General features: G+C 45.6%; 1 protein-coding gene across 3 annotated transcripts in view; it reads right to left on the bottom strand.

Annotated features, from left to right (window-relative positions):
• Positions 1–27314, bottom strand: part of MDGA2 (MAM domain containing glycosylphosphatidylinositol anchor 2) — a 353148-nt gene that overhangs the window by 18378 nt on the left and 307456 nt on the right. For 2 of the 3 annotated variants that reach the window (XM_068166808.1, XM_068166811.1), the window contains 2 exons: positions 15477–15654; positions 3139–3159 (listed from right to left, as the gene is read on the bottom strand). In XM_068166808.1, the coding sequence (XP_068022909.1) occupies positions 3139–3159; positions 15477–15654 (199 nt within the window). The remainder of the gene's footprint in view (positions 1–3138; positions 3160–15476; positions 15655–27314) is intronic. The other variant, XM_068166809.1, reaches the window with a different exon arrangement.

Genomic DNA, 27314 nt, shown 5'->3' with positions numbered 1-27314 from the left:
AAGATTCAGGCCTGATGGAAAAAGGAAGTCAAAGTGTGACATTTATTTAATGGGAAAATGCTGTGTTTAGGTGGGACTCCATCATCTGCAAAGCATTAGAAAAGGTTAGTGCTAAATATTCTTCACACCAAATACTGCTTAAAAAAAAAGGCAGGCAAAAGGGAAATAGTTCCCCAGAATTAGCACAGTAAGTGCCTCATGCAAGAAGTAGGAGCAATGAAATAGACCCAAGTGGTCTTGACCTGTTCATTTAATATCTTTATCAATTATCTGGATGAGGGAATCAAGAATACTCTCAGTTTGCAGGTGACACCCAAGTTGGGTAGGAGTTCTTCAGCCTGGAGAAAAGGAGGCTGAGGAGAAACCTTCTGGTTTTCTGTAACTCCCTGAAAAAGAGCTTGAACCAGGTAGAGGTTGGTCTCTTCTTGCAAGTATCAAGCAAGAGGATGAGAGGAAGTAGTCTGAAATTGTGCCAAGGGAGGTTTAGGTTGGACATGAGGAACAATCTTTTCTGTGAAATGGTTGTCAAACCCTGGAACAGGCTACCCGGGGCAGTGGTGGAGACCCTATCCTTGCAGATGTTCAAAAACCCTGTAGAAGTGGCAGGCTGGGACATGGTGGCATTGGGTTGACAGGTATAGCCCCTGATCTTAGAGGTCTTTTCCAGCCTTAATAATTCACAATTCTAAGCTATGCTGGGTACCCTGTAGTGCTGGTGGGCAAAGTTTGCCATCACCATTAGTGCAGAAAGAGGTAGATCTAGAAAGCAGATGAAGAAAATGATGAATGAGTTGCCAGAGATGTCCTCCCTCCCTTTAGCTTTCCTACCACAAGGGCTTCTCAGAAGCCACCTCCACTCCACCATGTGCCTACTAAAGCTATAGATATTTTGAAACCAGGCAGTTTCAGACCTTAAAAGCATAAAGGATGATGGTGAGAAGCACTTGGGATTGCAAGGTGGTTTTTGTCTTAACATCCCAGAGTATATATTTAATACATTAATTAGCAAAGGCCTCATCCACTGCTCATTTCAGTCAATGCAAATGGTTCCATCAGCTCCCACGAGCTTTGAACTCAGCCCTGATTAATTATTGATGCATTGCTCAAAATCTTCTGCAAATGAGTTTCAACTTTCCATGTGTTGTTAATAAGAAAGAATAATGGCAGAATAGGTTGGGACAGTAAAACACACATTTGCTGTGGTGTGGAGGCAAATCCTGAAGCAGATAGATTTGGGGACTGATAGGAAGGGTTTTATTACTGGGATGTGAAACCATAGACCTGTTTGGGTTGGAAAATACCTCCAAGATCATGAAGTCCGATCATTAACACAACACCACTATAGCCATAAAATCATGTCCCAAAGTGCCATGTCTCTTGAACACCTCCAGGGATGGCAATTCCACCAATTCCTTGGAACTGGGCAGCCTCTTCCCATGACTGACTGCTTTTTTCAGCAAAGAAACTTTTCCTCATGTGCAATGTATACCTCCCTGACACAATATCAGGCCATTTCCTTTTGTTCTATCATCTGATACTAGGGAAGAGACTAACCAACACCTCACTCTAACCTCCTTTCAGTGAGTTGTAGAAAGCTAGAAGGTCTCCCCTCAGCCTCCTCCTCTCCAGGCTGAATAACCTCAGTTCCCTCAGCTGCTCCTCAGCAGACCTGTGCTCCGCACCCTTCACCAGCTTTGTTGCCTTTCTCTGGACCTACTCCAGCACCTCAATGTCCTTCTTGAAGTGAGTGGCCCAAAACTGAACCCAGTACTTGAGGTGTGGCTTCACCAGTGCCCAGTACAGGGGACAATCACTTCCCTACCCCTGCTGACCACATTATTGCTGATCCAGGCCAGGATGCTGGTGGCCTTCTTGGCCACCTGGGCATAGACTGATTCATATTCAGCGGGCTGTCAACCGCAGCACCAAGTCCTTTTCTGCTAGGCCACTTCCCAGCCACTCTGCCCCAAGCTCGAAGAATTCATGGAGTTTTTGTGACCCAAGTGCAGTACCTGGCACTTGGCCTTGCCCAGTCTCCTGTTCAAGACATTAAGGAAATTAGGTGCCCATGGACAAGTGGAAGAACAAACTGTGGGAGTTGTTCTTACTCTGCTTTATTTCTGTGCCCAAGCATCAGCACATGAGTGACTATACAGAGTTTACATTTCCAGTCATGCCTGTAGAGCTGTCTCTGGGGAATCTTTCACACCCCAATTAGGCTTTTGGTGTCCACAGAAGTTCTTTATTATGAGAGTGGTGAAATAGTGGAATAGGTTGCCCAGGCAGATGGTGGAATTCCCATCCCTGGAGATATTCAAGGCTTACTGGGGCTTTGAACATCCTGCTCTAGTTGCAGATGTCCCTGCTGATTGAAGAGGGTTGGACTAGATGACCTTGAAAGGTCTCTTCCAACCTAAAACATTTTATGATTGCACTGTGTAAATAAGTTCTGTGATTCCTATACACTCCACATTAAATAAATAAATAAAATCTTCCTTTGGTTTTAAAGCTACAGGTGAGCCTCTGATTGCCCTTGGAAGTACCAAAACAACTCAAGAACTGCAAATGCAGTTTTTACACACAATAAATGAAGTCAGAACATTCACAAACTGACTTTTCCTTCAAAATTCTTGCCATAATTGAGGTGCAGGCACAGTTCCTACACAGTATTGGAACTTTCAGCACTATAACTACTCTTATAACTACACCACAGCACCACCCTGAAGGGCAGTGCCCAGAAATGGATGCTTTTCCAGAACATTAACATTTTCCTTTAGAACAACAATTTGGGCAGTAGGAAGGGTGAGATGAGGCTATAATTTATCTTTTCTCCATCTCCTCTTCCAGAACAAGAGGAATGAGACCTTTAGCCACCAGTCCAGCTTGGACAAAAAGTAAGGTGGTCCCTGAAATTCATGGGCTGCCACTGAAAGTGAAATGTTTATCATTGACTTATGTGTTCAGGAGGGGATTGGATGTGGCACTTGGTGGCATGGTTTAGTCATGAGGTCTGTGGTGACAGGTTGGACTTGATGATCTTTGAGGTCTCTTCCAACCTTGGTGATTCTGTCATTAACTGTAAGGGCCAAGGGGTGCCATGGCAATTCTTCACATGTAAAGAGAGAAAGAAATACTTACGTAGGTGTGGATTTACTGGAGCTGCAAGACAGAGAGAAAAAAATAAATAATTAGCATTGGGAAGAAGCTCTAATCCAACTAGATTCAGAATATCCCAAATTTCTCATGGCTTCCTCCCCATCAAGGCCATCATCACAGCTCCTATACCACCAAGAGAGCAGTAATAATAATAATAATTAAAAAAAAAGATAAAAGGAAAAAACGTGGCAACTTCTTTCTTTTTTTGAGTAAGTTTTGTGGTTCTCTGGAAACCCAGAAATCTCTGGAAGGATTTCAGTGAGATACCATCTCCTACCCATGGCTGGGGTCAGAGTGGCTGGAGAGATGCCAAACGGAAAGGGACCTGGGGGTACTGATTGACAGCCAGCTGAACATGAGCCAGCAGTGTGCCCAGGTGGCCAAGAAGGCCAATGTCATCCTGGCCTGCATCAAGAATAGTGTGGCCAGCAGGAGCAGGGAAGTCATTGTGCCCCTGTACTCAGCACTGGTTAGGCTACACCTTGAGTCCTGTGTCCATTTCTGGGCCCCTCGGTTTAAGAAGGACATCGAGACACTTGAACGTGTCCAGAGAAGGGCAACAAGGCTGGGGAGAGGCCTTGAGCACAAGCCCTATGAGGAGAGGCTGAGGGAGCTGGGATTGTTTAGCCTGGAGAAGAGGAGGCTCAGGGGAGACCTTATTGCTGTCTACAACTACCAGAAGGGATGTTGTAGCCAGGTGGGGGTTGGTCTCTTCTCCCAGGCAACCAGCACCAGAACAAGAGGACACAGTCTCAAGCTGCACCAGGGGAAGTTTAGGCTGGAGGTGAGGAGAAAGTTCTTCACAGAGAGAGTTGTTAGCCATTGGAATGTGCTGCCCAGGGAGGTGGCTGAGTCACCATCTCTGGAGGTATTTAAGAGGGGATTGGACGTGGCATTTGATGCCATGGTTTAGTAGTCATGAGATGTTGGGTGACAGGTTGGACTTGATGATCTTTGAGGTCTTTTCCAACCTTGTTGATTCTATTCTATTATCCTATGTGTGAGATCCATCAATAGCAGCTGTACCTTGAGGGCCAAGGTGCTGTCACTAAGCACCAAGTCTAAATCATTGGTGTAGGCATGGTGAAGGTTGGACTCAATGATCTTAGAGGTCTTTTCCAACCTTAATGAATCTGATTCTGTATGGTAAGGATGGGGACAGCTGGCCAACAGAGTGATATCTTCACACAGGACTTCAACAAAAACTACAGAAAGGATGAAATCAGCAAAAGCAGAAGAGCATTGGACTTGAAATTTCCTTTCGGGGTTGTTCCAGGAAACATCATGAGTTAGCCCTTAGCTCACCGAACAATCTTCAATTTAAGATGTCTTTGTCCATTTGAGTCTTAAGAAACAGGAAGCACTAGCATCCTTCATATAAGTGCCCAATTTCCTCCTTAAGGAGCAGAAAAACAGCACAGCAACTTCACAAGAAGAGGTTTGATCTTATTAGATCAAGAGACACAACAAAGAAAAAAAACATGAGAGTCCTCAGGCACATAAACCCTCTTCTAAAGAGGTTGTACTTCAGAGAAATTTAAAAGATGACAAAGGAATCCCAGAATCCCATCGTAGGGGGTTGGAAGGGACCTCTGGAGATCATCCAGTCCAACCCCTCTGCTAAAGCAGAGTCACACACAGCAGCTTGTGCAGCATCATAATGCCCAGGCGGATGTGGAATCTCCCCAGAGAGGCAGACTCCACAACCTCTCTGAGCAGCCTGTTGCAGGGCTCCAGCACCCTCACACCTCCTGTTCAGATGGAACCTTATGGGTTCCAGTTTGTGCCTGTTTCCCCTTGTCCTATCCCTGGGCACTACTGATGAGACCCCCATCTTCTGGGGGGTCCCATCCTTGGCCCCCACAGGTCCTGCTTTCAGGCAGCTCTTCTCCAGCCTCAACAGCCCCAGGTCTCTCAGCCTTTCATCCTCACAGAGATGCTCCAGGCCCCTCAGCATCTCTGTAGCCTACACTGGACTCTCTCTGATAGTTCCCTGCCTCTCTTGAACTGGGGAGTATAGAACTGGACCAAGTCCTTCAGATGTGGCCTCACTACAGAAGAGTAGAGGGGGAAAAAGCCCTCCATTGACCTGATGGCCACACTCTTCTCCTTGCAACCCCGGAGACCATTGGACCCCTTGACCATGAGGATACATTGCTGGCTTATGGGGACCTTATTGTCCACCAGCACTCCCAGGTCCTTCTCCACAGATCTGCTTTCCATCAGGTCACCTGTTACTGGTGCAGGGGTTATTCCTTCTCAGCTATTAAGAACTGCTTTGTAGCACCATTCTGCATGACTTGGAAGAACGAGCTTTCTGGAGTTTCTTGTTAGGCTTTGGCGGGTTTTTCTCCCAGCTGATGACATCTCCTGAGTTCATTCTAACTGCTTTAATTTGTTTTTTTCTGCTTTTGTCAATCAGTGTGAGCTGAGGCCTACTTGGCACAAAGCCTTTTTTTTTTCCTCTCTGCTGTGAGCAATCTCAACAGCCTGACTCAAGGTTACACACTGATGATAGCTTCCATAAAAAGCCCCTGCCTTTAGTTACAAATCAAGCATCAGTAAATGTAGTTCCCCAGCAATTCCACCGCCTTCCCAGTCCAATCACTCAAGGATTTCACAAAAATGAATGTTTCTTGGAGAATGGAAGGTAATTTGTTAGCAGAAGCTATGAGGTTTATCTAATACAATGTAATGACTGAGTTCCTTAAGAAGACTGCACGGGGCAAATCATCGTTCACTTGTTTCAGAGATGGGAAGATAAAATGACAGAGCTGCTAATTTAGAGCTGCTCTGAAAACTTCAGATGGAATCTAGTCACAGAAACTGCGACTGAGGTCACCAACCAAGAGTTCCTGGCTCTGAACATAGCATAGGAACAGCAACAAAAAAACCTCATGAGGTTCAACAACAGCAAGAGTAGGGTCCTGCACCTGGGGAGGAATACCCCTCTGCACCAGTACAGGTGAGGGCTGACCTGCTGGGAAGCATCTCCATGGGGAAGAACCTGGGAGTGCTGGTGGACAGCAAGGTCACCATGAACCTGTGATGTGTCCTCATTGCCAAGAAGGCAATTGGTCTTCCGGGATGCATGAAGAGTGTGGCCAGCAGGTTGAGGGAGGCTCTCCTTCCCCTCTACTTTGCCCTAGGGAGGCCATATCTGGAGTCTTGAGGCCACCTCTGTGTTCCCCATTTCAAGAGAGACAGGAAACTACTGAAGAGAGTGCAGCAGAGAGAGGGGACAGGAGAATCTCTGTAAGGAGGAAAGGCTGACAGACCTGAAGCTGTTGAGCCTGGAGAAGAGCAGCCTGAGATGAGATCTTCTCAATGCTCAGCAAGAGCTAAAGGCTGGGGGGAGCAAGAAGATGGGCCCACACTCTTGTTAGTGGTGCCCAGTGACAGGACAAGGGGCAACTTGGGTAAAGGGAAATAAATAAAGATAAATTAACAGATGATTGAGGGAATAAATTCCCTAGGCTGGATGTGAAATGTCTGGAAAATCTCTGCACCTGGGAGGGTTATCACTACTCTGCTCAGCAGATCCTGGCTTGTGCTGTAATAAAAGTTTTCCTGCTGGAGAATCTTGGGTGGAGAACAAAGTTGCAGGAAACATTTTAGCCTATTTAGGGTCAAACCATGTGATTCCTTATCTTCCTTCCCTTCCTCCAGCAAATAAAGAATAAAACTTCCTGGAATTTCAGTTTGTTGGATGATTTTACTTTTTGGTGGTCTGTATGTGCATGTCAGAGGAGAAACATGTGGGCTGTGAGTTAATCTCTTTAGGAAAGGTTTCAGAACTCGGTTGAGCCTCTCTGCAGAGTACTGGCACAGGAAGCAGACCTCATGCAGGGAATGCATGTTTCCTGCACTACTGGTGTGCTCAGAAGTCCAACAGTATGATGTGACACAGGTCTGGAAGATACTGAGACCATAGGAACACAGAATGGTTTGGGCTGGAAGGGGCCTTAAAAGGTCGTCTTGCCCAATCCCCCTGCAGTCAGCAGGGACATCTGTAACTACAGCAAGTTGCTCAGAGCCCCAAAACAACCTGACATGGGATGGTTTCAGGGGTGGGACAACCTGGATCAGGGTCTCTTCACCTTCATTGTGAAACATTTCTCCCTTCTCTCCAGTCTGAATCTCCCTCCTTCTTCTGTCACAGCATGCTCTGCTCAAATGTCTGCCTCCATCTTTTTTATAGGCTGTCCCCACCTTTCTTGCCCTTCCCAACAAAGACATGTCCAGCTTACAATGAGGTGGCCTTCAGAAGCTGCAATTTTATGTCCCACTTCTAAACACACAGCTAGAAATTGAATGTTCTGGATGGCAAAAAGCAAAAGGCTGAGGTAAGTAGAATGCTAGATGGTTGTTTTTTCCTTTTTTACCACTGGAAGCTGGTTATTTGTGATAATTACTAGCAGCACCTAAAAGCTTTAATTAAGACCCAAAGTCCATCCCTCTAAGCACTTGGTTTGCACAGGAAAAAAAAAAAGCTATTTTCACTGTATATATTGTTCCTCTATTAGGAGAAGGCTTTCTTCCTCCCATCATAGCAATTATCCTGTATCACTACAACACTGGATAATGCTGGAAATGTGTCCATACAAACTTAGAAATCCTATAATTTAAGCCCTATTTGGTGCCAATTTCATGCCTCTATTTTTTTTTTTTTTCTGGAGCTAGAAATGCAATAATAACAGCAAAAGCAATAAATAATAAGCATGATTAGAGACTCTTCTCCCACACAGAATCCCAGTAGTGGCTAACCCCCACATGAAAACACACAAGCTGGACCACAAAGCAAGTGGCCACCATCATCTATCTACCACTGAAGGGCACCAATAAAAGGAACCTTGGCTTGTTGACTTTCATCTCAGAAAGATGCTAAAATTTGCTTCTTTAGTTGCTGTTTAACTTTAAAAAATATCTAAGCAGCAGCCTTGAGGAGGACTTAGGGGTGTCAGTTGATGATAAACTCGACATGAACCAGCAATGGTCACCTGCGGCCCAGAAGGCAATTGTGTCCTTGGCTGCATCAAAAGAAGTATGACCAGCAGGACTAGGGAGGTGATTTGGCCCCTCTGCTCGGCCCTTGAGACCCCATCCAGAGTACTGTGTCCAGTTCTGGTGTTTCCAACACAAGAAGGACATGGAACAATTGGAGAGGGTCCAGAGAAGGCCACAAAGATGATCAGAGGGCTGAAGCACGTCCGCTATGGGGATAGGCAGTGGGATTTGGGGTCGTTCAGCCTGGAGAAGAGAAGGCTCCAGGTTGTCCAGGCACATTGTGGATACACCCTCCCTGGAGGTGTTCAAGGCCAGTTTGGATAGGGCCAGCTTGGATGGGGCCTTGAGCAACCTGGTTTAGTGGAAGGTGACCCTGGCAAACGCATTCTGTGATGCTGTGAGCAACCTATCTAGCTGGGGATGTCCTGCTGACTGTTTGGGGTTTGGAATACATGACCTTTAGAGGTCCCTTCTAACATCAAGCCCTCTATAATTCAATGAGCTGGAGGACTGCACAGCCTGTTTATTCCAAATAGGCTGACACAGATTTATGTAAAGCAATAGAGATAATATTTAAACTGCTACTATGAGACGTATCTGTTGTTACTACCAGACATATCTGGTTTGTATTAGCCTACAAAACACTCATTAGTGCTACTTAAATTGCTCTGCTTGTATTTATTCAGCAGACTGTGCTTAGGAGCAGAGGAACATATGTGTATACCAAAGAACTTGTCAAATGATGTCTGGCTGTAATTATCAATGTCACTCCTACTGTGCAGATTGTTCTTTTCTCCCATCCTTTCAGCTTCTGGAGGAGAAAATAATCCATGGCAGGTGAGGGATTTCCCTTTCAAATCCTAGAGCCATGGGTTAAGTTTTGGATTCATGGGCTTGGATACTGAGGAGTTTTTATTGTCTGTTTACAGCTCCCACTTGAGATGGCAGAGGATGTTGTAAAGAGCTTATTACTGAAGTGTTCCTGCTTTAATAGTCCCTTTAGTTTGGACATTCAGGTGGCTACCAGCAGGTCAGAACATTGGAAGTTGCTGGATTTATATATTAACAATTTCCAGGTTAATCTCCAGGGGCAGTGTTTAATTGGGAAGGTGACGTGCTCTGCATCACAAACAGGAGTGGAACCAAATCAAAATGACTTCACAGGTAAAATTGATCTGGCTTCCTTTTAGTGAACTAAGAGTGCCATTGCAGGGTCTCTAAAGTCATTGGAGAAATATAGACATGTCCAGAGGTTGCTTCATCTGCTGCAAGAAGTCTGGACAAACCATCTGATGGTGGGACTCAATGATCTGAGAGGGTTTTTCCAACTGAAACTAATCTGTGATTCTGTCTTTTTTCCAGTGTGGCAGTAGACACAATCAATACACTAGAGATGGCAGAAAATCAGAGAGTCCCAGCATGGTGGGGCTTGGAAGGGACCTCTGAAGATCATCCAGTCTAACCCTGCCCTGCTATAGCAGGGGCACCCACAGCAGCTTGTGCAGCATCACAATGTCCACAAGGGTTTAAAATCTCTCCAGAGAAGGAGACCCCTCTGGGCAGCCTGTTCCAGGCCTCCAGCACCCTCACACCAACCAAGTTTCTCCTCCTACTCAGATGGAATCTCCTGAGTTCCAGTTTGTGCCTGTTCTCCCTTGTCCTGTCACTGGGCACCACTGACAAGAGTCTGGCCCCATCCTCTTGCCCCAGACAGGTCCTTTAGCATTTGCTTAAGTATTGAGAAGATCCCCTCTGGGGCTCCTCTTCTCCAGCCTCAACAGCCCCAGGTCTCTCAGCATTTCCTCCACACAGAGGTGTTCCTAGCCCTTCATCTTCTCTGTAGTCTCCACTGGGCTCTCTCCAGTAGTTCCCTGTCTATCTTGAACTGGGGAGCCCAGAACTGGACCCAGGACTCACTAGGGCAGAGGAGAGGGAGCAGGAGAAGGGCTGAGACTGCTGGAGCATGGATCAAAACCGAACACACAGAGGCACAAGCCACGCACAAAATCCCACCGAATTTATGGACACCAAAATGTTTTCCTCCTTGCCTGAGGTCTCACAATTAAAAAGAAAAAAACCCCACAACTATATAATGGGAGGGAAAAAAATGTAAAAAATTATCTTAGCTGTGTTTTTAAGACCCATTTACATGATGATGTCTTTTATTTTCTTTATATTGCTTATAATTACTTCCTGGTGAAATTGATGAAAGCCTCTGCTGTGCATCCCACCAGCCCAGTAACTGCTTTTCCATTATTCCAGCATCTCTGATTGCAAGGCTCAGATCTGCACAATCATTATGTCACCATTATTTTACAGTCCAAGCCATAACATCTTCAAAATGATCCTGGAAACAGTTTGGGATACAGTTTGCTGACACTACAGTCACCAGATGAGCGCTGAGATAAAAAAAGAAAATGCATCTTTCCAGTACACAAAACCTCAATGGTTTTGGGATCCCTCTCCAAGGGGAAGTTACTTGATGGATTAGCATCTGGCTCCTGAAGATGTGGATTTGGCAGCAGCTCTCTCTTCTCACAAGTTACAGCTGATAGGACAAGAGGAATTGGCATCATGTTATGCCTGAGGAGGTTTGGGTTAGACATTGTTTGATACACCTGAAGGCTGTGTGGCCATTCAGCCAGACCTGGACAGCCTGGAGAGCTGGGCAAAGGGGAACCTCATGAGATGCAACAAAGGTAAGTGCAGAGTCCTGCTCCTGGGGAGGAACAGCCCCCTGCACCAGTATAGGTGAAAGGTTGGCCTGCTAAAAAGCAGTGCCATGGAGAAGGACATTAGAGTCCTGGTGGACAATAAGGTATCCATGATCCAGCCATGTCCCCTTGTGACCAAAAAGGCAAAAGGGACAAGGGACAAAGGGCACAAACTGAAACACAGAAAGTTTCACCTCAATATGAGGAAAAACTTGTTTGGTCTGAGGTGGTGGAGACTTGGATCAGGCTACTCAAAAAGATTGTGGATTCTTCTTCTCTAGAGAGATTCCAAAGCCACTTGATCATTGTGATCCTGGGCAAGCTGCTGTGGGTGACGCTGCTTTAGCAGGGGGGTTGGAGTAGATGATCTCCAGAACTCCCTTGCAACCTCCACTATTCTGTGATTCTATGATTATGAAAAAGGTTCTATGCCAAAAGGATTCTCAAAGTCTGGAATAGGCTGCCCAGGGAAATGGTTGAATCACCATCCCTGCATGCATACAAAACTGTCTAGACATGGTGCTCAAGGGTATGGTGTTGTAGTGACTGTGGTGAAGCCAGATCATGATTGCACTTCATGATCTTGAAAGTCTTTACTGACCATATCAATTCTGTGATTCTGTGCCCAGGGAGATGGTGAAGTCACCATTCCTGGAGGTGTTCAAGAAATGTGGGGACATGGCACTTGGGGACATGGTTTAATGGCTGGGCTTAATGGTGATGTTAGCTCAACATTTGGACCCAATGATCTTAAAGGTCTTTCCCAAACAAAATGATTTAATGATTTTTTTCATCGAAAGCATCTTTCCATCTAGGGCATGAGGTAATGTCTTTCCCTCTCCTGGCTCGCTGATGCTGGGTTGGCTCCTCATCAGCATGTTTGAAACAGGATGTTGGTCATGTTAGTGCTAATGGCAGATCTGAGCAGAACGGTTTCTGCTGCATGGGAGCATTCTTCCTGCCAGCCAGGGGCTAGAAATGCAAATTTCAGCATTTTCCACTAAAACCTCAAGCTCAGCATGATTGTGAGCAACAACCAAGACCTCAATCAACCTGAGACTCGCCAGGGTATGACCACCACCAAAACAGACCATCAGTGATTGAGCAACCTAAGTAGTGGGGGCTCAGTCTTTGTGGGAGGACTGGTAAGTATTTAAGAGACATGGGAAATCTTTTAAGGTCCACAGAAGAGGACAGTGACTGTCTGGCTGGGAGGATATAAGTCTTCCTGTCACAAACATTATGGAGATATTGGGATTGCTGCAGAGAAATCCCAAATCATAGAATGGTTTGGGTTGGAAAGGGCCTTTAAAAGTCATGAATTCTAATCCTCCTGCAATCATCAGGGACAGCTGCAACAAGAGCAGGTTGCTCAGAGCCCCAAACAGCCTGATCTTGTGTCTGAATGAAGCTTTTGCTCCTGATGAGATTCAGAAAGACCCTGGGGTATTTCTTTAGTACATATGGGGAGCTAGTATCAGCAAATAGACACGTATTAGGGTCAAAAGGTCCAACAAGGAGCCAAAATCCAATGGGAAGTACCTCATTTTTGTTATCATAGAATGGTTTGGATTGGAAGGGACCTTAAAAGTCATCTAGTTCCAACACCCATGCCATGGGCAGGAACACCTTCCACTAGTTCTGGTTGCCCAAGATCCTGTCCGCCCTTGCACTGAGCACCTCCAGGGAGGGGGCAATCACAACCTGCCTGGGCAACCTGTTTCAGTGTTTCACCATTCTCACTGTAAAGAATTTCTTCCTAATATCCTAATTTCCAGATTCATAGATTTAGCAAATAGATTTAGCAAACAAGACCTTTTCATAATTGAGTTTTTGTTCTCATGAGCTTTGGGCAATGTAGTCTTTGGAAACACTTTCCTGTAACAGGAAAAAACCAAAGATTCAGCAGATCTTGCATTTAGTGAAATGTTCCAAAGTGTTCTCTAGAAATGAGCTTTGTGATACTTTAATCTCATTTTTTTCCTCTTGATATTAATACAGATGAAAACCATTTATGAGGAGATGGAGTCTCATGATTCATCATGCTGAGATGCATGATACATTTTACTTCACCAGCAATAAAGATGGTGAAAGGTCTGAAGAACAAGTCTGGTAAGAAGCAGCAGAGAGAACTGGTGAAAAGGAGGCTGAGGGGAGACCTCCTTGCTCTCTGCAATTCCCTGAAAGGAGGTTGGAGGAAGGTGGGGGTTGGTCTTTTCTTCCTAGTATCAGGTGATAGAACAAGAAGAAATGGCCTGAAACTGTACCACGGGAGGTTTGGGTTGGATATTAGGAACAATTTCTTTGCTGCAGGAGTGGTCAGACACTGGAACAGGCTGCCCAGGTGGGCTGCTGTGGTGGGTTCACCATCCCTGAAGGTGTTCAAGAAACCTGTGGACATGGCACTTTGGGAGGTGTTTTGATACCTATGGTAGTGTTGGGTTGAAGGTTGGACCCAATGATCTTAGAAGGCTTTTCCAACCCAAACAATTCTATGACTGTATGATTCTATAATGACTGACCATGAAGAGTTGCACATGTGCTGTACAAAGCATTTCAAATGCTTTCAGATTTCTTCACTACTTGAAATTATTTGGATAATGAGTTTTGAAAGTCATTCTTGATCTGTAGGTTGTTTCTGGGTTTTCTGTTCTGTGTGGTTTCCTTTCTGGGCTCTATTAGTTATCTGTACAGCACTTATTACTGGTGGATCCAGTTCCTGGAGCTACTGGACCTATTGACTGGCTATGACCTGACCTCTGAGTCACCTGGCTTTTGTCCTGTGGGATTGGCAATGTTCCTCAAGATAGAATTACAGAATGGTTTGGGTTGGAAAGGACCTTTTAAGGTCATCTAGTCAAACAAGGACAGATTCAAGTAGATCAGGTTGTTCAGAGCCCCAGATAATCTGACCTGGAATGGTTCCAGGGTTGCTCTGGGCAACCTGGGCCAGTGTCTTGCCACCCTCAGCATCAAAAATGTCTTTGTTTCCTCTAGTCTGAATCTCTCTCTTTTAGTTTAAACCATCACCCCTTATCCTGTCACTATAGTCCTACTAAAAAAGTCTGTCTCAAAAGTCTGAACTCATACTTCCATTAATCCTCCCATGACTCCACATTCACAAACATCTCCCTTCCACACATGTCCCTTCTTCAATGACAAAACCTCTCGGACACACCAGGTTCCCTTTGCAACCTGCATAATGGTACCATTGGCAGAGCTATCTCCCCCTAAGGTACCTCTTGCCCATTCATTGTTATATTTGGAGAAGAAAACCCCAAAAGTGAGGGAGCTATTCACTAAATAATTACCTTAAGCAATGTATTCTGAGGGATTTTACAGAGCTCTAGAAATTAATTCCTGGTTATGCTGGGAGATTGAAAGGAAGGTTTTACAGCCTCTATTTTTTCTTGTTCATGTGGACAAACCTTTGTCATGGTATGACCTTTTTGGGGGAAAAGGAATAAATGTCCTTATCCATTTGCACAGGACTAGGAACATCACTCAAAGGAATAAAATAAAGCATAAAAATACAACTTCCAAATAAAAACATTCAAGTATTCAAATAAAACCTGAAAAAAATCTCCTCCTTCTGGGGGAAAATTAAAGTCTTTTGATGATATCACAACACTGATCTGACACCTTCAGAGACTACTTGTGTCTATTGCTCCAAAACTCATTGCCCTTCAAAGCATCCAAACCAGAAATAAACTCTTGAAATGACTTATTTCATGAAGCCAACACTAATTTGTTCTATTTTTGTTTTCTTCATTTCACCAGAATTTTGATATGCTTTTGCATTTTGACTCTTCAAAATTACATATTTAATTATTTTTTTGTCATTGTGGATCTTCTTATGGTGGAAACTTCCCTCCCTCCCCATTGAAATATCTCTTCCTTTAGGCTCACTTTTGTTTTTACCCAGAAAGCTTCTTCCCAAATGCCTCCACTTGTCCCTTCCACCGTTATCCATCAGTTCACACAGCACAAGTGTGATGGGCTATGCCCATCCTGGAAGCAGAGGGGAGAGGGCTTGTGAGAGCTTTTGCCCTCCCTGGAGGGTGTTTTCCCCCTGGGAAACTAAATTAGTCTGTTCCACTCCCCCTCCCTGCTCAGCAAGGCTATAAAAAGGAGATACTGCAGCCATTAGCTCTCTTGGCCCCCTGCCTTTTGCCTGGACAAGGACTGCCGCTGGTTCCCCTGCTTCTCTGCCACATGGTCCTCCCTGCTGTACCCATGCCTTTGCAAAGGACTGGGTTTGTATTTCATATTTCTTTTTTCCCATCCATCCTTGTTCCTTACCCTTGTGAACCCTACCTGCTATTGTTACATATATATATATATGTGTACTGTTTAAAGAAAATTCTTTACCTCTCTACTTCCAAGCTGAATCCAAATTATTTCTTGGTGGATTTGCTCCTTTCCTTTCTTTTCCTCTCTATTGGGAAAGGGGAGGGGGGAGGGATTCTCAGCCTGGCCCCCATCTGAGCTCTTAAGTCCCAGTTAAAGCTCAAACCACCACAACAAGCCATGACAAACACACCCTGTATCATGACCAAACATCTCAGTGCACTTGTGTGACCATGAAAGTCTTCTTACCACTATACTTGATGACCCGAATAGTTGAGTCCCCTTCTCCAAATCTGGTGATGGGTGTTAGGCGGACTTCATAGGCCTCAGGTTTGATCAGCTCTGTCAGGTTGTAGGTGATTAATTCTCCCTTTTGGATGTTTCCATTCACAGTAATTTCCTGTTCCCACCAACGCTGTTGTCCAGCCTAAAATCAAAAAGAAGTATGCAAATATCAGAGCTTTTGTGACAGATATTGTCTTCACAGGTGATGAGTTATGCCCATCCTGAAAGCAGGGGGGGAGGGCTTGTGAGAGCCCTGCTCTCCACAGAGTGGGGTTTTCCCCTTGGGAAACTGAGTTAGTCTTTCCACTCCCCCTCCCTGTCCAGCAAGCCTATAAAAAGGAAGACACTGCAGCCATTTGCTCTCTTTTACTTCTGCCTTGCTGGGACAAAAGGACTAAGAGAGTCGCTGCTGGCTTCCTGGTTCTCTACCATGTGGTTGGGCCTCATCATTTCTCCCTGCTGCATCTTCAAAGGACTGTTGGTTTTGTATATTCTCCCTATCCATCTTTGTTCCTTACCCTTGTGAACCCTGCCTGTTATTGTTATAGATAGATAGATAGATAGATAGATAGATAGATAGATAGATAGATATTGTGTAAAGAAAACCTTACCTCTCTACTTCCAAACCAACTCCAAATTATTTCTTGGTAGATTTACCTCCTCCTTTTTTTCCTTATCCCCCTTTCTTTCCTTTTTTTTCTTAGAGGAGGGGGAGGAAGTTGGGGAGGGATTCTCAGTCTTGCCCCCCCATCTGAGCTCTTAAATCCCAGGTGAGGCTCAAAGCACCACATCACATTAGAAATGAAGGAGAGAAGACATAGATCTGTAAAAATTGCAGGTGATTTACAGAATCACAGAACTGTTTTGGTTAGAAAAAACATCCCAGATCATGGAGTCCAACTGTCAAACGAAGATGTCCATGGCCATTAAACTATTTCCCAAAGTGCCGTGCCCACACGTTTCTTCCTCCCCTCCAGGGATGGATAAAGAAAGAACAGAAACATCCCTGAATTAACAAATTCATGAACAATTCTGAAAGAGACAGAACAAAGAATCCCAGCATAGTTGGGGCTGGAAAGGACCTCTGGGGGATCATGCAGTCCAATGCCCCTGCTAAAGCAGGGTCATTCACAGCAGCTTGTCCAGGATCACAAAGGCCAGGTGGGTTTGGAATCTCTCCAGAGAAGGAGACTCCACAGCCTCTCTGGGCAGCCTGCTGCAGGGCTCCAGCACCCTCACACCAAACAAGTTTCTCCTTCTCCTCTTCAGATGGAACCTCCTGGCTTCCAGTTTGTGCCTGGTGCCCTTTGTCCTGTCACTGGGCACCACTGACATTGGGTCTGGCCTCATCCTCTTGACCTCCACCCCCTACCTTATGAGTGAGATGGAGAGGCACATCCCACAAGAATACATTGTGACAGGACAAGGGGTGTTGTTTTAAACCAAAAGATGGAGATTCAGACTGGAGAGAAGGAAGACACTTCTTATACTGAGGGTAGTGAGACCCGGTGCCAGGTTGCCCAGAAAAGTGGTGGATGCTCCATCCCTGGAACCATTCCAAGACAGGTTGTTTGGGGCTCTGAGCAACCTGCTGTAGTTGCAGATGCCCCTCACCCTTTAGCTCTTGCTGAGCATTGAGAACAGCCCCTCCCAGGCCACTCTTTTCCAGGCTAAAAAACCTCCTCACAGAGATGCTCTGATGATAGGCCGCAAGCAAAACTGTCATCCCCAAAGCCACCCTTGCTGCCAACTGCCCATCCTTCTCTGTTCACACCAAATCACAGGCAGCCAAAGCTCCATGAGCGGGGTTCTATCTCCTCATTAGAAGCAACTATGTTTCCCAGTTTTCATTTGGGACATAATTTGAAGCACATGAAAGAGCTGAAATGTAGTTTGCACTCTGTTGATGAGTGAGAAAGGAATAGGCTGGCTATGAATGAGCTTAAGATTCGTGACCCAAGGTTGTACAGGGCCTTGAGGAACCTGGCTGTAGGAGGTGTCCCTGCCAATGGCAGTGGGGTTGGAACTGGATGATCTTTAAGATCCCTTCCAATCCAAACCATTCTATGAATCTATGGATTACTATGCAGCAGAGTGACTTGCAATATGACTTGCAGACACTCTGCCTTGCAGACACTCTACCTTAATACAGACATTACCAGCAGAAGACAAAGATTATTAAATATTTACCATGCATCCTAAAATAACTGCAGAGATGCAGTGAAGCTGGCATGAGATGTTCCACTCAGCTTGCTACACCTGTCAGCATGCTGAAGTTCTCACCTAGTACATAGAATCATGGAATAATTTTGTTTGGAAATGGCCTTTAAGATCATGCAGTACCACCCTTCTCTCACTCTGCCAAGTCTGGTGCTAAACCATGTCCCTCACCACCACTTTTCTGCCTCTTTGAAACACCTCCTGGGATGGGGATCAATAATCTCCCAGGGGAAGCCTGTTCCAATCTTTGAGAAGCTTTTTTCCAATCTAAACCTCCCTTGGTGTAACTTGAAGCCATTTCCCATCATATTATTACTCTTGCCACTTACAAAAAACCTGCCTGGATCTGTCTTTAGAACCACAACATTGTTTGATTGTCAGAGACCTTCAGGATGATCAAGTGCAATGATTAACCCAGCACTGCCAGGTCACCACTAAGGTATATCCCCCAGCACCACATCTACATGGCTTTCAAACCCCTCCAGAAATGAGGACTCCAATACTGCTCTAGGCAACCTAGGCCAGGCTTTGACAATCCTTTTGGGAAAAAATTGTCCCTCATGCCCAACCTAAACCTACCCCAGGTCAGCTCGAGGTAATTTCATAGAATCATAGAGTCACAGAGTTCTTTTGGTTAGAAAAGAAGATTGAGTCCAACCATCAACCCAACAGCACCATGGCCATTAAACTATGGCCTCAGTGTGCCATGTCCACACATTTCTTGAACACCTCCAGGGCCAGTGATTCCACCATCTCCCTGAGCAGCCTGTTCCAATGCCTGACCACTCTTTCAGGAAAGACTTTTTTCCTCTCCGGGCACAAGTTCAGGCCATATTATCCTATCACTTGTGCCTCAGGAGAAGAGACCTCTATCTCTCTCCAGCATCCTTCTTTGTCTTGCTTACCTTTGAATTTTGAGAACTCCTTGTTCCCTAAAGCTGGCAGAAAAACAAAATGCATTTCCCTGACATCAGAGGAAGGGGATTGGAGAACTGTGGCTGTTATTTTATCGCAGCAGGCTGAAACAATCTCTGAGCTGTCAACAAGAAGGTATTTCTTCTGTGCCTGCTGTTGAGGAACACTCTATTCTCCAAAAGACTTCAACACATAGATTTCCTGAGAAATTAATCCTATGGGATGATTAAATATTGATTGCTTATATGCACAGTTATGTTTCTAACAAATAAACACCTCCTTAGCCCATTGTGCTCAGCATATTGATTGCAAGAGTGAATTTCTTCATTGACTCCAAAAGTCAGGCAAGCATCTCTTTAACTAATGACAACTGGATGCAGCGTTAATTAATCTACTGTACGCCCCTATGAAAAACTGCAGTGGCCTTGAAAGGAATTTCTTTACAATTTATAACAACTACCAGAATTGATTTTCCTGAATAAAAGAATTTTCTTTTGCAGTTAACCATATGTAATATAACTGCTCAGTTCCTGGGCAAACACTTCTTCTAAAACTCCAGACTGGTTTGAATTGGAAGGGACCTTTAAAGGTCATCTAATCCAACCCCCACTGCAGTCATCAGGGGCATCTGCAAGTATCACAGTATCACAGTATAACTAAGGTTGGAAGAGACCTCGAGGATCATCAAGTCCAACATATCAACAGACCTCATGACTAGACCATGGCACCAAGTGCCACGTCCAATCTCCTCTTGAACGCCTCCAGGGATGGTGACTCCACCACCTCCCTGGGCAGCACATTCCAATGATGAACAACTCGCTCGGTGAAGAACTTTCTCCTCACCTCGAATCTAAACCTCCCCTGTCGCAGCTTGAGACTGTAGAGTGGGTTGCTCAGAGCCCCAAACAACCTGACTTGGAATGGTCCTAGGGATGCAGCTTCCACCATGTCTCCGGGCAAAATGGGCCAGGGTCTCACCGCCCTCAGTATAAAACATTTCTTCCTTCACTCCAGTCTGAATCTCCCTCTTTTACTTCAAACCATCACGCCTTTTTCTGTCACAACAGGGCATGCTCAAAAGTCTGTCCCCAGCTTTCTCTTTGGCCCTCTGAAGCACTAAAAGGCCACCAGAAGGTCTCCCTGGAGTCTTCTCTTTTCCAGGCTCAAGAAGCCCAACTCTCTCAGCGTAGCCTCACAGCAGAGGGCTTCCAGACCTCCCATCATTGCTGTGGCCTTCTCTGGCCCCACTCCAACAGGTCCATGTCTCTGCTGTGCTGAGGACTCCAGAACTGGCCCTGGCACTGTAGGTGGGGTCTCAGCATAGTGCAGCAGAGGGGTAGACTCCCTTCCCTCTATCTGCTGCCCACTCTGCCAGGGATCAGCCAAGATGAAGGTTGCCATCATCTATCTCCACAGTACAGAAGGCAAACTCCTATTCAATATTCACCTTATTTGAACTACAGAAATCCACTGGCTACTCCTTAATCATTTTGCCCAGCAACCATAGAAATATAGAATTGTTCAGGTTGGAAAAGACCTCTAAGATCATTCAGTCCAACTGTCAACCCAACACCACCATGGCCATTAAATCCTGTCCTGAAGTGCTATGTCCACAGATTTTTTTTTAACACCTCCATGGACAGTGACTCCATCACCCCCCTGGGCAGCCTGTTCCAATGCCTCACCTCTGTCAGGGCTATCTGGTTTTAAACATAAACCTTATCATGTAGGTGGCTTCTGTGTCATCTTCATGTCAAAGGATTATTATGGCCCTGAAATGATTCCCAGTGTTAAAACCCTGTAATTCAGGCCAAATCAACAAGGCCAGCTATAAAGCATCTTCTACCATATCCAAACCAAACATTTGCTGGTACAACTTAATGTTTTCTCCTGTTGTCCCATCAGTTGTGAAAGGAGACCAACCCCCACCTGGCTCCAACCTTCTTTCAGGGAGTTGTAGGGAGCCAGGTTTCCCCTCAGCCTCTTTTTCTCCAACCTGAAAAACCCTAGTTCCCTCAGCTGCTTCTCACCAGACCTGTTCTGCAGACCCTTCACCAGCTGTATTGCTCTTCTTGGGAAATGATCCAGCACATCAAGTAAATTAACTTAGAACAGGTATGACTTTTTTTTTTTTTTGGTGAGAAAGGCAATAAAATCTATCCCTTTTCATTTCTGCCTTTACCTATCTGCTGCATATCTGTATGTGAAGGGTCATGAGAAGTGTGATACAGCATGGATAGAAAATTCTAGGATAGAAAATTTGGAGGCATTGACCATGCAAGCTTCACAGAAATCCCTCCTACCTGCACATAAAATATTTGTGGCTACTTCTGACCCTGTCAACTGCTGAATGAAACCAGAAGTTAGAAATACAATGAAGCCAAACAGTGACCAGAGAGAAGTGACTTGCTCCAGGCTGTTTGAAGAGACTTTCTCATTATCAGCCGACTGGGACCACAGACATTTGTAGACTGGAAATAAAAGGAATGTGGGAACTTTAATCTTTCAAATAGCAAGCTTGAACAAGTTCCTCTCTGGTTTACAGGTACCAGGTGACTTTTTATTACTTCTTTAAAGTGAAGCCATTCATTTTCTAGGTCACCATAGCTGCATCGCTGCTGGCTGTACAGGGAACCTGCTGAGGAGCAGAGCAGCCGCTGTGGAGAGCAGAGCTGCAGACCCTTCATGTCTGCTCTGGGAATGTCTTGCTTGTTTCATTTGCTTTCATCTTGCTGACAGTAAATATCAGAGTGCTGGAAGCACTTGCTCATTGCTGCTTGAATGTTTGTGCAACTTGGGATGCACTCTTAGCACTGATAAAATCATAGAATTGCTCAGGTTGGAAAGGACCTTAGAAATACCTATGCCAACCACTGTCTTCAGAATTACAGCATCATTTGGGGTGGAAGAGACCTTCAAGATGATCAAATCCAACAATTAACCCAGCACTGCCAGGTCACCACTAAACCATATCCCTCAGCATCATATCTACAGGGTTTTGAAACCCCTTCAGGGATGGGGATTCCACCACTGCCCTGGGCAGCATCAGCCAGACCTTGACAACCCTCAAGGGAATGAAATTGTTCCTCATGCCCAACTTAAACCTCCCCTGCTGCATCCTGAGATAATTTCCTTTTGTGGTATCAGTTGTTCCTTGGGAGAAGAGACCAACTCCCACCTGGCTCCAACCTACTTTTAGAGAGCTGTAGAGAGCCAGAAGGTCTCCCCTCAGCCTCCTTTTATCCATAATGAACACTTCCAGTTGCCTCAGTTGCTCCTCAAAGGACTCGTGCTCCAGACCCTTCACTACCATTACTGCCCATCTCTGGACCTGCTCCAGCATCTCAGTGTTTTTGATGAAGACAAGCTATGGAATGGAAACACCTCCTCATGATTCCTAGAAGGCACTAGAACTGTTCTGAGCAGCTGCAGAATCAGTCACGGAATCAGTCGCAGGATGGCTTGCACTGGAAGGGACCTCTAAGATCTGCCATGGGCTGGGACACCTTCCAAGACGAGGTTGCTCAAAGCTTCATCCGGCCTGGACTTAAATAATTCCAGAGATGAGATGTTGGCAGCTTCTCTGGACAGCCTGTTCCAGTGCTTCACCACCCTCATAGTAAAGAACTTCTTCCTAATATCCAACCTAAATCTATCTTGCTCTAGTTTCAAACCATTGCCACTTGTCCTATCACCACAAGTGCTTACAAGAAGTCCCTTTCAAGCTCTCCTGTAGCCCCATTCAGGTACTGGAAGGTGGCTGTAATATCTCCCTGGAGCCTTCTCTTCCCCAGGCTGAACAGACCCAACTTCCTCAGCGTATCCTCACAGAAGAGGTTCTGCAGCCCTCTCAGCAGTGGAAGATGCATGTAATGCCACTGCTGTCACCCACTTTGGAGCTGCTGAGGAAAAGGGCAGAGGCATTCACAGATGTTCAAGCAAAATTGAATGTGCTCAGTGAAGGTGAGGTCCAAAAAGTGGATTAGTTCTGGGTGGATATAATTTCAGGAGTATAGAACATTCTGAGCAAGGTTTGGGACCATTTTTGTATGCACTTTGGAAATATAGAAGGAAAATGTGAAGACGATTCAACATGTTGGGTTTCATGGCCTTTTAACACAACATGCTGACATTGTCCATGTCCTTATGTTCCTTGAAGCTATTTTATGACTTGGATACTTTATCTCATGACCTTCAGGCTTCCATTCCTGTGACTGACCTCCACTTTTTTTCCCCCCACCCAAAATCATGGACCTGTTGGAGCAGAGCCAGAGGAGGTCACAACAATGATGGGAGGATCTGGAAGCCCTCTGCTGTGAGGCCAGGCTGAGAGAGTTGGGATTGTTCCGCCTGGAAAAGGCTCCAGGGACTGATTAGAATGCTGGAGGCAGACTTTTGAGCAGGGCTTGTTATGACAGGACCAGGGCTGATGGGTTGAACTACAAGAGTGAGATTCAGACTGAAGAGAAGGAAGAAATTACTCACATTGAGGGTGGTGAGACTGTCCACAGTTCCCCCTAGAGGTGGTAACCACTGCAAGTCAGGTTGGTTGGAGCTCTGAGCAATCTGCTCTAGTTGCAGATGTCCCTGCTGACTGCAGGGGGGTTGGACTACATGACTTTGAAAGGTCCCTTCCAACCCATAGCAGTTTGTGATTACTAAATAATTTTTCAGAGAAGTAACTACTGAAAGGTTGGCCATCACCAAAGGTTGATCAGGGGACATGCACAAGGATGCTTTGAAACAAAGAGATGGAATAAACTGGGTCACTAATTCCAAAGATAAATTCAAAGCTGAAATAAATTCATGTCAGAATATTCTTCAGAGAGTTATTAATGAGACAGAAAATGTTCCTTATCTGCATAAAACATCTTGGCAAACCTCAGCACCTTCAGAAACAAGTAGAGGGTGACCAAGTCTATGCAGTTCTCCATGACAAGGCACGCAAGGTTGTCTTCATCGTTCAACTTGAGTGTCGAGCAAGATAGTTACAAATGTAAGGCTATGGGCAAGAGTGACCCTGAGAAATGGAAACACTCTGTCCTCAACATTGATTGTTCAATGAATGTGACATGTAAGAGGATTTATAGTCTCCTGAGGCAGAGTGTGAGGTAGCACAGATGTTCTGACTGTGTCCCACGTGCCAGCTTTACTGCTGATCAGTTTGCCTGCATCTAACCCCAGCATGCTTGGGCTTGGAAGGGACTTCATCAAGTCCAATATCCTCCTGCTAAAGCAGGGTCAGCCACAGCAGCTTGCCCAACATCACAATGTCCAAGTGGGTTTGGAATGTCTCCAGAGTTGGAGACTCCACAACCTCTCTGGCCAGCCTGCTCCAGGACTCCAGCACCCTCACACCAAACAAGTTTCTCCTCCCCTTCAGATGGAACCTCCTGGTTCCAGTTTGTGCCCATTCCCCTTGTCCTGTCATTGGGCAACACTGACTAGAGCAAGGCCTCATCCAGCCTGGCATTGAACACCTCCAGGAAGGGGGCATCCACAACACTGAGAAGACCTTCCCCAGGATAAGTGGCTCCAGACCTTTCACAGGTGAACTTTCACTGGCAGGGAGGTTGGTCTAGATGATCTCCAGAGGTCTCCTCCAACTCCTACCACTCTGTGGTTCTGTTCATGGTGTTGCAAATTGTTAGGATGAGAGGTTTATTCAAGAACATGAGGACATGGCACTTTGGGACATGGCTTAAAGGCCATGATGTTCTTAGCTCTCTTCCAACCCAAACAATGCTATGATTTTATGGTTCTCTAGACAGCAGCTTCCTCCCTTCTCTGGCTCATAGAGAACTCTTCACTCTCTGAACAATACATATGTTCAAACTGAACACAATCCAGCCAACTTTTCACAAAGCACATGAGCACCCCAGTGCAAAGCATCTGTGTTCTGCAGCTGATCTAAAGCATCACATTTCCATTTGGAGGACTTCATTAAGCATCTAGTATCCATTTCCTCTCTTCTCCTGTTGCAATTGCCTTCAGTATTTCAGAAATGCTTTGCTACAACAATCATGTCTGATAGCTGAGCTCATTTCTTGGGGAAAACCCAACATTTTTTAGTTAAGAAGCTAAGCAAACTCTGTCTGTTCACTTCTCTTAGCAGTGCACTTTGGCATTGTGCACTTGTCTTCTCACATAGTTACTCCTTGATCTATTTATGCAGAGACTCATGTAGGTGGTTTAAAATGCAGCCTGGTTTTTCCACTTCATTTCCCCAAGACAACCTTGCTGATTAACAGCATTGACCAAGCAACGAGGCTCCAATGTGCCCTGCATTTGGAGGGCTGGGGTTTATCTTCCTGAGTGAAGCTCCAGTCATTAATTTGTCACTGTGTAATTATTGCCTACTAAAAAAATATAGAATCATAGAATTGCTTCAGTTGGAAAAGACCTCTAAGGTCACCGAGTCCAACTGTCAGCCTAACACCACCAGGGACACTAAATCATGTCACAGAGTGTCATGTGCATAAGTTTCTTGAACACCTCCCAGGATGATGACTCTACCTCCCTGGGAAACAACTTGTAAAGAGCTTCTAGAAATGACAAGAAAATTACTTACTTTAGTAGTGACAGGTGGGCATTGTCTGCTGTTTGAGATCCATCCAGAGAACACTGTATCCTTGTTGGTTGTAGTCTAAGTTGCAACCACTGCAGAAGATCAATTATCTCCTGGTCTAATCACCAGCAGAGTGGGCAGCATGTGGAATTCTGCCCCTCTGCTCCACTCTGCTAAGATTCCACTTGCAGTGCTGGGGACAGCTCTGGAGTCCTCAGCACAGCAGAGACATGGACCTGTTGGAGAGGGGCCAGAGGAGGCCACAGCAATGATGGGAGGGCTGGAAGCCCTCTGCTGTGAGGCCAGGCTGAGAGAGTTTGGGCTGTTCAGCCTGGAGGACAGAAGGCTCCAGTGAGGTGTTCTGGTGGCCTTTTGGTGCTTCAAGGGGCTGATCAGAAAGCTGGGGACAGACTTATGAGCAGGCCCTGTTGTAACAGGACAAGAGGTGATGGTTTGAACTAAAAGAGGGAGGTTCAGCCTGGAGAGAAAGGAGAAATGTTTGACACTGAGGGTGATGAGACCCTGTTCCATGTTGCCCAGAGAGGTGGTAGAAGCCCCATCCCTAGAACCATTGCAGATCTTCTGCAGATGGGGCTCTTCTCTAGTCGAAGATGTCCCTGCTGACTACTGGGATGTGGGGAAATGACACAACTTTGAAAGGTTCCTTCCAACCCAAACAGTCTGTGATTGTATGATACAAAGGTCATTACCTTTGTAATGAGACAAAAGATGATGGAACATCCCAGAAAGATGATGCCCTTCTCTGCAGAGCTCCCACACCTGGGCTCTGTCCTGCACCCTGCACTACTACTGCCCCATACAGTCATTAAGGGTGCTCACAGGAGTCATGGTGGTGAAGTCTCAGCTTTGATCACTGGTACATGGTCAATCCATTTAATTTTTTTCTTCACATCTAAAGATCTGCAGCACTCAATCTGTAACTGCATTCATTAACAGCACAAAGGAAAATCCAGACAGACCTCAAACAGGTCTAATTGCTTCAGCTCATCCACCATCCACATGTACAGACACATATTCAACTTGAGTGGCTTTAGAAACAAGTCAGGGAGCACAGAATATAAATATTCCCTTAAATGGTTGCCAGAACTGCTCGTGACAGTGCAATGGGGAGATGCTAAGGGAGGTGACAGCTTTCTTTTGCCACACAGGAGTATTTCCACTTCTTATCAAAGACCAGAAGCAGAGAAGCACATAGAATGGTGGGGTTGGAAGGGACCTCTGGAGACCATCCAGTCCAACCCCCCTTGCTAAAGCAGAAGCACCCACAGCAGCTTGTCCAGCATCACAATGTCCAGCTGGGTCTGGAATCTCTCCAGATAAGAAGACTCCACAACCTCTCTGGGCAGCCTGCTTCAGAGCTCCAGGACCCTCACAATAAAGAAAAAGGAACAATTCTCCAGAATTCTCCAGAATTCTCCTTCTCTTCTGATGGAACCTCCTGGGTTCTAGTGTGTGCCCACTGCCCCTTGTCCTGTCACTGGGCATCACTGATGAGATTCCGGCTCCATCCTCTTGCTCCCCACAGGTCCTTTAGCTCTTGTTGAGCATTGATCAGATCCCCTCTCAGGCTGCTCTTCTCCAGGCTCAACAGCCCCAGGGCTCTCAGCCTTTCCTCCTCACAGAGATGCCCCAGGCCCCTCAGCATCTTCCCAGCCTCCACTGGACTCTCTCCAGTAGTTCCCTGTCTCTCCTGAACTGGGGGAGCCCAGAACTGAAGCCAATACTCGAGGTGTGGCTTCTCCAGAGCAGGAAATACTTGACTGACAGAGAAATCCACTACCAGGTCTGCTGTCATTTACAGATTATTATTTTTTTAAAAAATATTTCTGCATTGCAGGAATTCATCTCAGAATAAGGCAGAGAAATGAAAAAGATTTCCAGGCAATCATATTTTTCATTTTAAACCTGCATCTGATCAGCATCAAACTGCTGCCTGCCTGCTGTTAGCATTCAGTGAGCAACTCCAGAGCAGCAGGGTGAAAATACCATCATGAAAACACACATCCCATCTTATCAGCTCTGCTGCTGTTTGTACTGCAAGTGGAGCACGTTCTCACCATGGGCAGCTCAACAACATA

The sequence above is a fragment of the Melanerpes formicivorus genome, unplaced genomic scaffold, assembly GCF_026170545.1.
Source record: "Melanerpes formicivorus ecotype bairdi unplaced genomic scaffold, bMelFor1.0.p_v2 SCAF_107, whole genome shotgun sequence".
Taxonomy (NCBI): Eukaryota; Metazoa; Chordata; class Aves; order Piciformes; family Picidae; genus Melanerpes; species Melanerpes formicivorus.
Note: the sequence above shows the minus strand (reverse complement) of the source record. Positions and strands in the feature narration are given on the sequence as shown.